This window comes from Oncorhynchus nerka, linkage group LG20 (assembly GCF_034236695.1).
Source record: "Oncorhynchus nerka isolate Pitt River linkage group LG20, Oner_Uvic_2.0, whole genome shotgun sequence".
Lineage (NCBI taxonomy): Eukaryota > Metazoa > Chordata > Actinopteri > Salmoniformes > Salmonidae > Oncorhynchus > Oncorhynchus nerka.
The window spans coordinates 36253440-36268583 of record NC_088415.1 but is presented as its reverse complement, the minus strand read 5'-3'; the positions used below and the strand labels follow the sequence as shown (position 1 = coordinate 36268583).

The following is a 15144-nucleotide window of genomic DNA, read 5'->3' as shown; positions in this document are numbered from 1 at the left end:
GTCGACAAAACGTAGTCCACTCTGTTCTTAACAAATTCTAGTTTTGGGAACAGAAAACTGTATTGAGATCAAATGTTTAATCGATTAGATAATTAGCAGAATCTCGGCCAACATCTCCCACTGCCGGCCATTATTTGGTAGTGAGTGGAAACGCCAAGCCGATGCTTCACATTTATACATCCGCTGAAATATCGGTCTCATTGTTCTATCTGTGATACCGCTGTATGCTGGACACTTCTTTATAGTCTACTGATTTAGCTGCTTAATGTCTGAGGAACAGAAAGGCCTATTTCACCTATCAAGATTATTGGTACGTTGTGGTCTTCTGGGGAGAAGCAGTAGCTCAAAGAGATGTCTGATCAATATGCTCCCTTAGTATGGCGGGCAAGGCTAAGCCTAGCTTCAATGACCATTCTTAGGTGAGACATTCTCTTCTAATGCCCTTTTCATATTGGTGATGTCAATATGATCATAATTCAATCTCATACAACAAAAATTAGATTACAAGGAAAGTACAGAGACTGATTTTATTACCACAGCCTTTGTTCAGAATTCAGTCTGATAAAATAAAATCTTACAATTGACTCAGTTCCAAAAACTAGAACAAATCAGCAGTACATTTTTTTTTATTAAAAAAGGAATACAATGATGGATGTAAAAAAGAAAAAAAAGCCAGCACAATGAAACCTGATCTGAAAAAAGTATCAAGAAGGTGTGTCCTTGGGTAGGCTTTCATACATTCTAGAGAAAAAGTACAGCTGTTGGACTCAGGAAGTAAGTAGTTCTTTTTGAGTCACTAAAGTAAATTAAACTAGCAGTTGAACTAATCTCATTAAAAACCTGTTTATTCAAAACTGCAGGATGTTTATGTGGGAGAAAAGTAATAAGAACAAACTTAACAGCACAGTCCCATGCCATAACATAATATAACTGATCACCACTACAGTGTTTTATTCCATGTGCTGGTGTTTGTTGGTTGGTTTGAGACCCCAGGCTCCCTGTCCATACAGGCAGGATGGGTTTAGCTGTCAGAGGATGGGGAGAATAAAGGTCAATATAAAGTATTTGTATTGCTAGCGAAGGGAGCGTAGGGTTAGCTGCTGTCTGTGTCTCCATATAGTAGGCTGGGCTGGCATTTTTGTGCGTTAATGCAGCCTCCTGTGTTCAGATACCTGCTCTTTAATTACTATGCAACGCTCACCTGATGCATTCCCCTCCTCCTTACACATTCACTTTGTTTCTTTAGCATGAAAAGCTTCTGCATTATTCATCCAATGTGGTGACAGCAAGAAGTTACTATCCCTGAATGATATATTTAATAGGTTTGACAACAATAACAAATGGTTGCGAAATCATTGGAGACTCATGTTGTAATTTGTACATCAGCGTTAAGCTGGAACCACTTTTTGAAACAGGCCAAATGTGAATACAGCGTCTCAAACTAGGCCAGCCAGAACAGCTCAATACATGTGTGGCATTTCCATTCAAAGCACATTATCAACAAGACACTCCTGCTTAAATGTCAAGTTAGGAACAAATACGCGGTGGGAGAGAAAAGGGCCAGGAATCAATCTTGAATACATTTCAAATCTGACTTGTATTATTAACTTGTGATGTTTTCCACTAAGACAGCAGATAGAAATCAAGCATCAGTAGAAAGCTGTTAACTCTCACTAAACACTCGCTCGCTTGCCCTCTCACTCACTCAGCTCTCGCCAAAAGGTCCTAAAACAGGGCAGTGGTAGGGAGCTCTCCTATGGCCTGTAAATTACCCACTGTATGCACCACTCAACCAGTGGAAGGCAGGGAGGGCAGTCTCTCTCTCAGACAGTGGCCACCCCCTAGTCTCAGTTTACTCCTGGGAATAATACTGCCCAATCATCTCAAGGAGAAAAATGTGTCTTTTCTTTTTACTAACGTCTCCGCAGCAAATCATTATGTTGGCACTGCAGGGTTGCCACAAATCAAGCACGGAGTTACTCCTCTTGACCAATTTTTTATTTGAAGAGCTGGATTGAAATAACTATTTGGTAGAGAAAGGTGAATAGCCAATGGACATTATTTGCAAAGGCTGAAATGGAAGAACACTTATCAGTGTGCCATTTGGTAACTGAATAGAGGGTGCATGTGTGTAGGTAGGCTCAACTAGTAAACCATTCAGCTCATAGAACACAGGAACAAACACACACATCTTCCTTTACTGACGACTATGATGAAAAATTGTTGCTCACTCATTTGATTTTAAATCAACACCTGTATTTGGGATGCGACACCTGAAAATTGAGGTCCTGAGAGTCCAAACTGACAGTTCATATGGGAGCTACGGTGGGTGACAAGGGAAAAGGGGCAGTCCTTCCTCCCACACTCACGCTCTGTTAAGAAAACAAGTGAGCGAGTCTGAATCAATCAATTTGCTGAAATCCAAACAATCCACTCGCCCAGTTCACCCTGCAAAAAAACAGACAAGAGAAAGGGAGGAGCAAGAGAGGGAGGAGGGTAGAGGAGATCAGTGGAAACAGGCCCGGTAACAGATGTAAGCACCCAGGGCCAGGGCAGTGCAGAGGCACATGTTGGCCAGCAGGGGGGTCCAGGCACCCTGAGCCTCAAGGCTGTCGTCTCCTGCTGCTGTTGCCTGGTCCTGGTTCAGCCCCTGTTGTGTTTCAGTCTCATGCAGCCGGTGTGGTTCCATCAAAGCTTTGGGATCTGGTTCTTTGCTTCCCACCTGGCAGCCAGGTTGATCAGCGGGGACAGTGGGAGACTGGGAGGTAGCACCATCACCACCACCCCTCCATCGCAGTTCAGTTTCTGGTGGGGCACTACCATAGGAGAGAGATATTCAGGGGGGCAACAACAGAGAGATAGGGGATATTAAATATTGCATATATGAAGTCTAGATTGCTAGAAATGACTAATTGAGCTGATCTTATTTACCTGCGAGTGTGGAAATTATTCTCCGCAACAACAACCTCTTCAGGAAAGAAGGAAGGTTCAACCGTGCCGTTGATTGGACCTTGGGGTCGGGAGTGGGGCGGGGTGAACTCTGGAGGAACGTCCTCTTCGTTGGAGAGCTCTTTCCACGACTCCTTAACGTAAACATTTAAGGATTGATGTGGGTATTATTTAAACATTCAAAGGCTTTACAGAGAAGAGAATAGCTATGACCTTTTACAGTACATTATGAGGGGAGACCTCTACATCTAGTTAGGGCTGCCCAAATCCAAACTATTCAAATAAACACGACCTAATTAGCCTTCTTCAATTTTTCATTAGAGGACAAGTATAACAGCATTCTATGGCCAACGAGGAGACCATATTTAGATGTGCTTGCATGATCTACTATAACACTTTGGTTCGTGGCAGCAACTAAAAGAGACATTTAATTTACCTGCAACGATGTGTCTCCCATGATGCACTTGGCACCTTCAATAACAGCGAGGTAGGAAAATCTGAGTTGGTCAGCGGTCTGAATCAGGCCCATCCGATAGCGTCGCATCTCCAGCAGCACGTCACGAATACGCACAGTTGATGGGTCTTTGCGCATGGACATCTGCAATCAGAAATGTCACAAAGTTAGTTACAAAACAATAAATAATAACCTGGCATGAAGTTATGACTCTTCATAAAGTCAGAGAATGCACAACTCATTCTCAATACCACATTTGCACAATTTCCCCTTGTAGGAGGAATAAAGTTTGACATTTTTAATGGAATTCCCAGTCCAGTACTGACCAGTAAGAGGCAGGTATCGACGAGACAGAAGGTTCCAGAGCGGCCGATGCCTGCGCTGCAGTGCACCACCACAGGCCCCTGGTCAGAGTTGAGGCACCCAGACTCCCGCACCTTAAACAGGAAGTTGAGGAAGGAGGCTGGAGATTCGGGCACCCCAAAGTCAGGCCAGGTGGTGTAGTGAAAATGTAGGATCTCTCTAGTTTCCAGAGTCTGTAAGAAGGACAAATAAAACAGAATAAGCATAAAATAGAACAGAGATATCGATTGCTGTATTGCCCTATCATAACAAGTATGAACAAGTAAAACATTTTTTTAAATGTAATGTTATAAATGACTTTGGAACGTGATAGTCTGGAGTTGCTTGTAGAAGGAAGTCATAAACCCGTTGCTTGTATACGGATGTCATAAACCCACCGAAGCTGCTTCTAAACACTTTATTAGGTACACCACCCCCATTCACAAAAATGGTCCACGTGGCCGCGAGCCTATATAAAGCAGGAGGCATCGGCGTCGAGGCATTCAGTTATTGTTCATTTGAACGTCAGAATGAGCAAAACGTGTGACCTAAGCGACTTTGAGCATAGTATGATCGTCAGGTCCCAGTATCGCAGAAATGTCCGGCTTTCAGGGCTTTTCACGCACGAGTATGTAGGGTTTACAGAGAATGGCGCGACAAAACAAAAAAACAGCCAGTCAGCGGCAGTCCTGTGGGCGAAAACAGCTTGTTGATGAGATATCGAAAAAGAAATGGCAAGAATCGTGCAAGCTAATAGGCGGGCCACAAAACAGGCAAATAACGATGCAGTACAACAATAGTGTGTAGAACAGCATCTCGGAACGTACAACACATCGATTCTTGTCACAGATGGGCTATTGCAGCAGACTAACACAGGGTTCAACTCCTATCAGCTAAAAACAAGAAGTGTCTCCAGTGAGAATGCGATCACCAATACTGGACAATTGGGGGGGGCTGGTCCAATGAATCCCAGTTCCAGTTGCTTCATGCTGATGACAGGGTCAGAATTTGGCATAAGCAGCATGAGTCCATGACCCCATCGTACCTGTGTCAACGGTACAGGCTGGTGGCGGTGGTGTAATGGTGTGGGGAATGTTTTCCTGGCACACATTGGGTGCCTTGGGGGATGGGTGTAGCTAAGGGGATGGGTGTACCTAATAATGTCCACTGAGTGTATATACACAAACACCACACCCCCAAGACATGCTAACCTCTCACCATTACAATAACAGGGTAAGTTTTTGGGGGTAGGATATTTCTGCATCTGTAACTTTCTAATTTATTCAGGATTATCCGTTATCATGATAGTGTTTAGAAACATATTCTATTCCTTTTTACAATAAAAGTGACTCAAATGACACAGTACGTTATTTACCATTAATTTATGCTGGGAATAAAATCATCTGAAACACAACCAAAACAAACAGCAAATGCATCCAACAAATTTGTCACAAGCTTGATGTCATTGTGTGCTATGAATATGGGAACAAATACTTAACTTTTTACTACTTCAACACACATATACAGTACCAGTCAAAAGTTGGGACACACCTATTCATTCAAGGGTTTTCTTTATTTTTTTTACAATTCTCTACATTGAAGAATAATAGCGAAAACATCAACACTATGAAATAACACATATGGAATCATGGACTAACCAAAAATAGTGTTCAACAAATCAAAATATATTTTAGATTTTTCAAAGTACCAACCCTTTGCCTTGATGACAGCTGTGCACACTCTTGACATTCTCTCAACCAGCTTCACGAGGAAGGCTTTTCCAACAGTCTTGAAGGAGTTCCCATATATGCTGAGCACTTGTTGGCTGCTTTTCCCAAATCACCTCAATTGGTTTGAGGTCAGGTGATTGATGGTGACTGATGCAGCCCTTCATCACTCTCCTTCTTTGTCAAATAGCCCTTACACAGCCTGGAGGTGTGTTTTGGGTCATTGTCCTGTTGGAAAAAATGATAGTCCCACTAAGCGCAAACCAGATGGGATGGCATTTCGCTGCAGAATGCTGTGGTAGCCATGCTGGTTAAGTGTGCCTTGAATTCTAAATATATCACAGACAGTATCACCAGTAAAGCACCCCCACACCATCAAACCTCCTCCTCCATGCTTCACTGTGGGAACTACACATGCGGAGATCATCCGTTCACCTACTCTGCGTCTCACAAAGACACGAAGGTTGCAATTTGGACTCTTCAGACCAAAGGACACCGGTCTAATGTCCATTGACTGTGATTCGTGGTCCAAGCAAGTCTCTTCTTATTATTGGTGTCCTTCAGTAGTGGTTTCTTTGCAGCAATTCGACCATGAAGGCCTGATTCACACAGTCTCCTCTGAAAGGTTGATGTTGAGATGTGTGTTACTTGAACTCTGAAGCATTTATTTGGGCTGCAATCTGAGGTGCAGTTACTTCTAATCAATTTATTCTCTGCAGCAGAGGTAACTCTGAGTCTTCCTTTCCTGTGGCGGTCCTCATGAGAGGCAGGTTCATCATAGCACTTGGTTTTTGCGACTGCACTTGAAGAAACGTTCACATTTCTTGAAGTTTTCCAGATTGACTGACCTTCATGTCTTAAAGTAATGATGGACTGTCGTTTCTGTTTGCTTATTTGAGCTGTTCTTGCCATAATATGGACTTGGTCTTTTACCAAATAGGGCTTTCTTCAGTATACCACCCCTAACTTGTCAAAACACAACTTAATGGCTCAAACACATTAAGAAGGAAAGAAATTGCACAAATGAACTTTGAACAAGGCACAACTGTTCATTTAAATGTATTCCAGGTGACTACCTTAACTTCTCTAGGGTAGGGGGCACTATTTTCACCTCCGGATGAAAAGCGTGCCCAAAGTAAACTGCCTGCTACTCAGGCACAGAAGCTAGGATCTGCATATAATTGGTAGATTTGGATAGAAAACACTCTAACGTTTCCAAAACTGTTACAATAATGTCTGTGAGTGAGTATAACAGAACTGATTTGGCCGGCGAAAACCTGAGAAAAATCCATCCAGGAAGTAGGGTTTTTCTATTTTTGTAGTTTTCTATTCAATGCCATTACAGTATCCATTGACGTAGGACTCAAATTGCAGATCCTAGATGTCAACAGTCTTTAGAAATGTTTTCAGGCTTGTATTCTGAAAAATGAGGGAGTAAGACCAGTCTGAATGACTGGAACCTGAAGTGTCACAGAGCTTTTTCATGCGCAATCCCGAGAGTACGCCTTTCTTGTTTACTTTTTATATTGAGGCTGTTATTGTCTGGTTGAAATATGATCAATTATTTAGGCTAAAAACAACCTGAGGATTGAATATATACATCGTTTGACATGTTTCTATGAACTTTACGGATACAATTTGGATTTTTTGTCTGCCTTTTGTGACTGTGTTTGAGCCTGTGGATTACTGAAGAAAACGTGCGAACAAAACGGAGGTTTCTGGAAATAGAGACTTTATCGAACAAAACAAACATTTATTGAGTAAATGAATGTCTTCTGAGTGCACCCATATGAAGATCATCAAAGGTAAGTGATTAATTTGATCTATATTTCTGACTTGTTTAACTCTTCTACTTGGTTGGTTCCTGTTTGTAATGATTTGTTTGCTGAGCGATGTTCTCAAATAATCGCATGGTATGCTTTCGCCGTAAAGCCTTTTTGAAATCTGACACAAAAAAATATATATATATTTGATTTGTTTAACATGTTTTTGGTTACTACATGATTCCATATGTGTTATTTCATAGTTTTGATGTCTTCACTATTATTCTACAATGTAGAATATAGTAAAAATAAAGAAAAACCCTGGAATGAGTACTGCATGTGTGTCCAAACTTTTGACTGGTACTGTAAGTGAATTTGTTCTAATACTTTTGCTCGCCTAAAATGGGGGGGGCATGCACAAAAAGTGCTGTAATTTCTAAACGGTTAACCAGATATGGATGAAAATACCCTCAAATTAAAGCTGAGAGTGTGCACTTTAACCTCATAGTCATTGTTTGATTTCAAATACAAATGTGTGAAAATAGCACTGTAACAAAGTGTAACCATTTGTTCAATGTTTGTTTTTATGTAAAAGTATTTCATTAAAAATGATAATAGGATGCTGTGTTGGGATCCACTGGTTCTATGGGTGAATAAATCTGAGGAGAACAGAAGAGGGCACAACGAGGAAGAGGAATCTTACCGACAGATTTTCCAGCTCCAGCTGACGGACAGTGTAGTAAGACTTAATGTCTTCTGAAACAAGTGTAAGCTTGAAATTTGTGTCTTCAAAGATCGCCTCCCTCTCCGCTCTAGGTGGCCAGTACTGTGCACACTTCACCTGAAAACAGAAGTGCATACATCTGATGGATATTTGGATATTTACATTGAATATGTACAGTACCAGTCAAAAGTTTAGACACCTACTCATTCAAGGGATTTTCTTTATTTTTTCCTATTTTCTACATTGTAGAATAATAGTGAAGATGTCAAAACTATGAATTAACACATATGGAATCATGTAGTAACTAAAAAAGTGTTACATCTAAATATATTTGAGATTCTTCAAAGTAGCCACCTTTTGCCTTGGTGACAGCTCTACACAATCTTGGCATTCTCTCAACCAGCTTCACCTAGAATAAATTTCCGTCAGTCTTGAAAGAGTTCCCACATATGCTGAGCACTTGTTGCCTGCTTTTCCTTCACTCTGCGGTCCAACTCATCCCAAACCATCTCAATTACGTTGAGGTGGGGTGATTGTGGAGGCCAGGTCATCTGATGCAGCACCCCATCTCTCTCCTTCTTTGTCAAATAGCCCTTACACAGCCTGGAGGTGTATTGGGTCATTGTCCTGTTGATCAACAAATTAAAGTCCTGCTAACCGCAAACCAGATGGGATGGCGTATCGCTGCAGAATGCTGTGGTAGCCATGCTGGTTAAGTGTGCCTTGAATTCTAAATAAATCATTGACCGTGTCATCAGCAAAGCACTCCGACACCATCACACCTCCAAACATGCAGAGATAATCCGTTCACCTACTCTGTGTTTCACAGACACGGCGGTTGGAACCAAAAATATCCAATTTGGACTCATCAGACCAAAGGACAGATTTCCACCGGTCTAAATGTCCATCTTATTGGTGTCCTTTAGTAGTGGTTTCTTCGCAGCAATTGGACCATGAAGGCCTGATTCACGCAGTCTCCTCTGAACAGTTGATGTTGATTGGTCTGAGGGCTGCAATTCCTGAGGCTGTTAACTCTAATGAACTTATCCTCTGCAGCAGAGGTAACTCTAGTGGTCCTCATGAGAGCTAGTTTCATCATATCGCTTGATGGTTTTTGCGACTGCACTTGAAGTAACTTTCAGAATTATTGAAATGCATTCCAGGTGACTACCTCATGAAGCTGGTTGACAGAATGCCAAGAGTGTGCAAAGCTGTCATCAAGGCAAAGGGTGGCTCCTTTGAAGAATCTCAAATACAAAATATATATATTTTTGTTGGTTACAACATGATTCCATAGGTGTTATTTCATAGTTTTGATGTCTTTACTAGTATTCTAAAATGTAGAAAATAGTCCAAATAAAGAAAAGCCTGGAATGAGTGGGTGTACTGTATAATATTGATATTTTGAGATAGGAAGAGGAAAGGCCCTTATGTGAACCACTTTTCATTGCCCCTCTGTCTTACTTAAACAGAGTAGCGCTCTCTAACTGGAGGCCCATAGTGGTTAATGAAGTTCAATATTCAAGGCAGATCATATGAATGAAATACTAATAATAATCATTGATATACTCACAGATCCTTTCTCAATGACACGGTTCAGCATCACCACTCCCATGGTCCCCTGCTCCCAAACCATCTCCCAGAAGTGGCCACATGTGTTTGGAAGGGGTCCCTTTAGAATAAGAAGAGGGGGAGGAGGTATTGTTAGAAATAGCCCCAAGTTATGCTGCAAGCACCTCTCATCCGTTCTTTTTACATCAATCAGTAATAAATGTGACCGGCTACCAGTAGAAGGAGCATGTCGGTGAAGATTCAAATGAAGTGTTACCCACTTTTGATATAGATATCATGACACTCAAGACAGAGTGACACTTTTACACAATCCTAAAATTAAACCTCAGTGAGTGTACATCTTAGAAAATAACCCATGTGATGATAATATGATAAAACATTGATTCTTTATCAGCAAAACAGGCAATACTGATAAACTGGTATGTATGTAAGTATGTAAACCTCAGTGCTTCAGCATGGACATTTGGTTAAAGAACTTCATGACTATGGAATGAGCGGAATCAGACCTCCAGGACTATTACAATGGACTAGATGGTCATTGGGACATTATAAGAAAATATATAAACCAGAGAGCATAGCCTACTGTGGGTGCGTTCATAAATTGTCTCTGAGTGCCAGAAAGCAAATTCAGAGCTTAGTCAGATTGTCCGTTGGTAAATTCAGAGCGTTTCGATCTCGGAGCGTTTAGAGCGCACACTGGACGCTCTGGCAGAGGAGTAGGGTTGATCCTAAAGTTAGCTAGCTTGTTAGCTACTTTCAGACATAAATGAGAGAACACCTCACTATAACCATTTTAATTGCCTAGCAGAGCTGGTTAGGCTGTTGTCATGTTATCCATAGAGTTGGTGACTGTAACTGTGCTGCTGGCAACAATTGAAGTAAGCTTTTTTTGCCAATGTTTACTGACTCCGGCCATATTCAACGGGTATTGAGTGTTCGTAAATTCATCAGTTATTCTGCGCTCTGGCACACTCAGACGAGAGTGTATAGATATCCAGAGTGAATTTACAAACGCACCATATATCAATTGTATACATGTTTATGAACTGTACCCCTCCCTCATGCCAGGTCACACAGGATGCCCGGCTTGCTTTTGAAGGGTTTGCTAGATGTTGTTTATTGTCATGTTTGGATGTTTGTTGTCACTGTGCTGTTGTTGTCTTTATAAATTAGAAGTCAGACATTCTGAACCAGGTAAAATTGCTGGGATCTCTTGACATAAAGACAACAATTTATTCCCACAACCTTCTAGCCCAGAGTACAAACCTGAGTAAGAATGTAGCTTCTCTGTGCCTCGTCTACAGCAATTAGGCTGGCGTTAATGTAGTCGTTCGCACCCAGTTGCAGGCGGATTCGGCTGTGGTCAACTGCAGAGAATGAAAGAACTTTGATGAAAAGAAAACCCTTTTGACTTTGCAATTTGTAATATCCTACGGGACTTCTGTTTAGAGATTCAGTTCTCAAGAGACATTTGTACAGTACATCCAACAGGTCTATCTGTGACTGAAACACAGCAGTGTTTATTTCTTCTCCCATGTTCTAATCCATTCAACTAAACAGGAAATACTATCTCTTTCTTCTAATCTAAATCAAAAGATAGAGTTGGAATGGGACTAAAGTAAACAACCAAGATTTAAAATACTTCAAGTCTAGTATATGGTTGTTTCACTTTACCTCAAACCAGGAAACAAGAACATATGGACACCCTGGTTGACATGTGACTGGTCTGTCCCATAGGGTTTAGGTTTGGTTTTTGCATCTTTGTGAAAAGAGGAAACCACAACAGCTTTGCTGTGTCGAGTTACCATGAAGGAAGATTAAAAATATATACTTTAAAAGCTTGTTCTGTTGAACTGCTTCTGAGGAATCTGACCTTGAAAGATCCATCTGTTGCCATACATGAGATGTTTCAAAGACTACAGCTTAACACGGTTCAGTCACAGTATATAGCACCTAAATACAAAAACAGTGTTGATTTTGAAGAGAAAATTGTGCAGGTATCAAAAGCTGTCCTGCATAATGCATCAACTTTATTATAAACTGTACTTTTATCAAATGTGTCAGTCTGTTATTATTGTGTTATTGGCATGTTTTTATCTTATGTTATGCTTCTGTAGAGATTCAAGTTCCTTGGTGTCCACATCACCAACAAACTAACATGGTCCAAGCACAACAAGACAGTCGTGAAGAGGGCACGACAAAACCTATTCCCCCACGGGAGACTGAAAAGATTTGGCGTGGGTCCTCAGATCCTCAAAAGGTTCTACAGCTGCACCATCAAGAGCATCCCGACTGGTTGCATCAATGCCTGGTATGGCAACTGCTCATCCTCCGACTGCAAGGCACTACAGAGGGTAGTGCGTACAGCCCAGTACATCACTGGGGACATGCTTCCTGCCATCCAGGACCTCTATATATTTTACTGCTGCCCTTTAATTACTTTTATTTCTTATTCTTATTTTTTTTACTGCATTGTTGGTTAGGGGCTCGTACGTAAGCATTTCACTGTAAGGTCCTGTTTTATTCAGCGCATGTGACTAATACAATTTTATTTTTATTTGTATCTAGAACGAAGAATCTCAGCAGCTCAATCCTCATTCCTCTATATGGAGTCAAGAGTACAAAACTTACATGGGCTGACATCTCTGTAGCGATTCCGAGTTTTGTTTTCAGGTAATTTGGCAAGTTTGCAGGGCAGCTCACTTGATTGCTGACGGATTTCCTGAGAGCAAAAAACAACAATACATTCAAACTTGATTTCTTAACTTGGGAGATATCTTTTGTTTTGGGAGGCAAATGGTTGTTCCTATGGTTGCACTCTCACTGGTATTCTCCCCAAAAAGTGCTCTGTTTATTACAACTAGTTTAAACTCTAGCTGGGTCTTAATGAGCATGTACTACTGTGCAGATGTATGGTGTGTCTGGATGATTCTGTGTTTCTTGATGTTCAAATACCATTTTCTAAAACTAAGGTTGTTCTTTACAACACAATAACAGGATACTTGTGGTATCTACTCTTAGTATGACATCTAAATGATATTTCCCTGAACCAAATTTGTGTCTGCAGTTACACAAATTATGCTGACACTATAATAGGTAATTGTCATCCACCACATTATTCTCAAATATGACACATCTTGGCCACACAGTCACGCGTAGGCAATGTCTGTAATGCAGAGTATTTTAATAGTTAATAGATGTGTTAGTTAGATACATGTGATTGAAATTGTGGTGTGCCCCTTTTTGTAGTAACATTCATGATGTCTAAACTGTGGCATGGAGTAAGTAGGGGAATCTGTCTACATTTAACTATCGATGACTCCGCCAATGACTGCCAATGTAACAACACTAATCTTCTACAAGGTTTCAACCACGTGCAGGTAAACGTTACAAATGTGACAACCTGCGCTACATGGCCTACTCGATTTTACAACTGTATCATTTGAAACAGTGGGGCTTGCTAGGACAGCACCGAGGAGATTGGTCATTAAAAAAATCGGAACAAGGTAATCTAGTTAGCTGGCTATGGTATCAAAATTGGTACATAATACATCTGAAATAATACTTTATAACCACGACACACGTGTAATAAAGCCGTTGTAAACCGATAATGTTACCATCTAGCCGACTAGGCACAGAACATGAAACTTCAAAGCCACCTTGATTTGCCAAGACGAACCTAACGTTACCTGGTAAATGGCGTTCCAACTCCCGGGTTCATCGATTTTCCGAAACTCGGCTTCCATTGCCTTGCTACAGCCGACTCTTTTCCCGACGACCAATCGATATCTATTTGTAAAGGTTAGGCAAATTGGACAGACGTTGTCCAACAAATTGGACAACTCTTTCTATACTGTTTTTTATTTTCAGTAGCTACATAGATTACTGTTACTATTTTCTCTCTCGGCCTGGTTTTACCGGAAACACGCCGTTACGCTCCTCCTTATCAAGACTGTCCTTGGGTGGTTCTAATCCCCGCCTTCATTTCTTGATATTGGCCAATCGAGTAACGTATTTTACGGAAGTGTCAGGAACGAGGCCAACCAGTCCAGTCCAAATAACGGGGGTGAGGCCCCAAAAACCTATGGGTTAATCTTACTTGTTTTATTTTTCAGGAATTTTCACAAACAAATAGGAACATTTTGCGTACAAGAAATAAACACTTGTTCTAAGAAACAGACCCAGCAACTAGAAAATGCATAATTCATAATAGAAAATATTAGTTTACTTAAATAAACAAAACTAAGACTCAAAGTGGTCTAATCAGGGATCAGAGTACAAAAGTTATTTTAAAGACGTAGTGCTTGTTTAGATTGAACTAATTTCAAAGATATCTTGATCAATGTAGCCTAACCTCATTCAAAAAGATTACAAACAAAGAGGTAGTTTTTAAGAAACTACTATATTTAATAATCAAATTATTGTACATACATTAATCATGTATGTCCTCCATTAGCAAACCAAATCTGACATTATTATAAGTTAAAGTGGGTATAATAAGATCATTATAATGTAATTCAGTATTGAAATGCATTCCAAAAGGTTTTAGTGAGTTGACGTGAAAAAATATGTTCTGCCATTTCAATAGAGTTACAAATAACACAATGATTAAAGTCAAAGTTAAATCTCTATCTTAAGAAATCATTACATGTGTAAATGTCATTCATTGTTTTGAGATGAACTTATTGAGCTTAGGTGATAAAGGAAAATAACAGTATTTGGTCCTTATTCTGACTAAATCCTAATAAAATCTTGTAAAATACAGTGCATTCGGAAAATGTTCAGACCCCTTGACTTTTTCCACATTTTGTTATGTCCCTCCTAATCAAGCTACACACAATACCCCATAATGACAAAGCAAAACAGTTTTTTAGAAATGTTTGCAAGTTCATAAAATATAAAACACTGAAATATCACATTCACATACAGTACCAGTCAAAATGACATTCCTACTCATTCAAGGGTTTTTCTTTAATTGGATTATTTTACTGTTGTAGAATAATAGTGAAGACATCATAATGATGAAATAACTCATGTGGAATCATGTAGTAACCAAAAAAGTTGTAAACAAATCTAAATATATTTTATATTTGAGATTCTTCAAAGTAGCCACCCTTTGCCTTGATGACATCTTTGCACACTCTTGCCATTCTCTCAACCAGCTTCACCTGGAATGCTTTTCCAACAGTCTTGAAGGAGTTCCCACATATGCTGAGCACTTGTTGCCTGCTTTTCCTTCACTCTGCAGTCCAACTCATCCCAAACCATCTCAATTGAGTTGAGGTCGGGTGATTGTGGTGGCCAGGTCATCTGATGCAGCACTCCATCAAATAGCCCTTACACAGCCTGGAGGTGTGTTGGGTCATTGTCCTGTTGAAAAACAAATTATAGTCCCACTAAGTGCAAACCAGATGGGATGGCGTATCACTGCAGAATGCTGTGGTAGCCATGCTGGTTAAGTGTGCCTAGAATTCTAAATAAAATCACAGACATTGTCACCAGAAAAGCACCATCATACCACCTACTCCGTGCGTCACAGTGGGAACCACACATGCGGAGATCATCTGTTCACCTACTCTGCATTTCATAAAGACACGGCGGTTGGAACCAAAA

At 40.5% G+C, this 15144-nt stretch overlaps 1 protein-coding gene across 1 annotated transcript; it reads right to left on the bottom strand.

The window, feature by feature from the left end:
* Window positions 1-513: 513 nt before the first annotated feature.
* Window positions 514-13466, bottom strand: ptpn1 (protein tyrosine phosphatase non-receptor type 1). The gene is made up of 9 exons (XM_029622320.2): window positions 13221-13466; window positions 12163-12253; window positions 10798-10898; window positions 9533-9631; window positions 7939-8076; window positions 3730-3939; window positions 3386-3547; window positions 2932-3083; window positions 514-2816 (listed from the first exon to the last, which is right to left on the bottom strand). The coding sequence occupies exons 1-9, from the start codon at window positions 13275-13277 to the stop codon at window positions 2507-2509; spliced, it is 1320 nt and encodes a 439-aa protein (XP_029478180.1). The 5' UTR covers window positions 13278-13466; the 3' UTR covers window positions 514-2506.
* Window positions 13467-15144: the final 1678 nt, after the last annotated feature.

Excerpts from the sequence above, each read along its gene's own strand:
- ptpn1 (XM_029622320.2), bottom strand. The coding sequence starts at position 13,277 with ATGGAAGCCGAGTTTCGGAAAATCGATGAACCCGGGAGTTGGAACGCC. Across the intron at positions 3,084-3,385 it reads TGGGAGACACATCGTTGCAG|GAGTCGTGGAAAGAGCTCTC; the intron begins GTAAATTAAATG and ends GTTTACGTTAAG. Across the intron at positions 2,817-2,931 it reads AATAATTTCCACACTCGCAG|TGCCCCACCAGAAACTGAAC; the intron begins GTAAATAAGATC and ends CTCCTATGGTAG.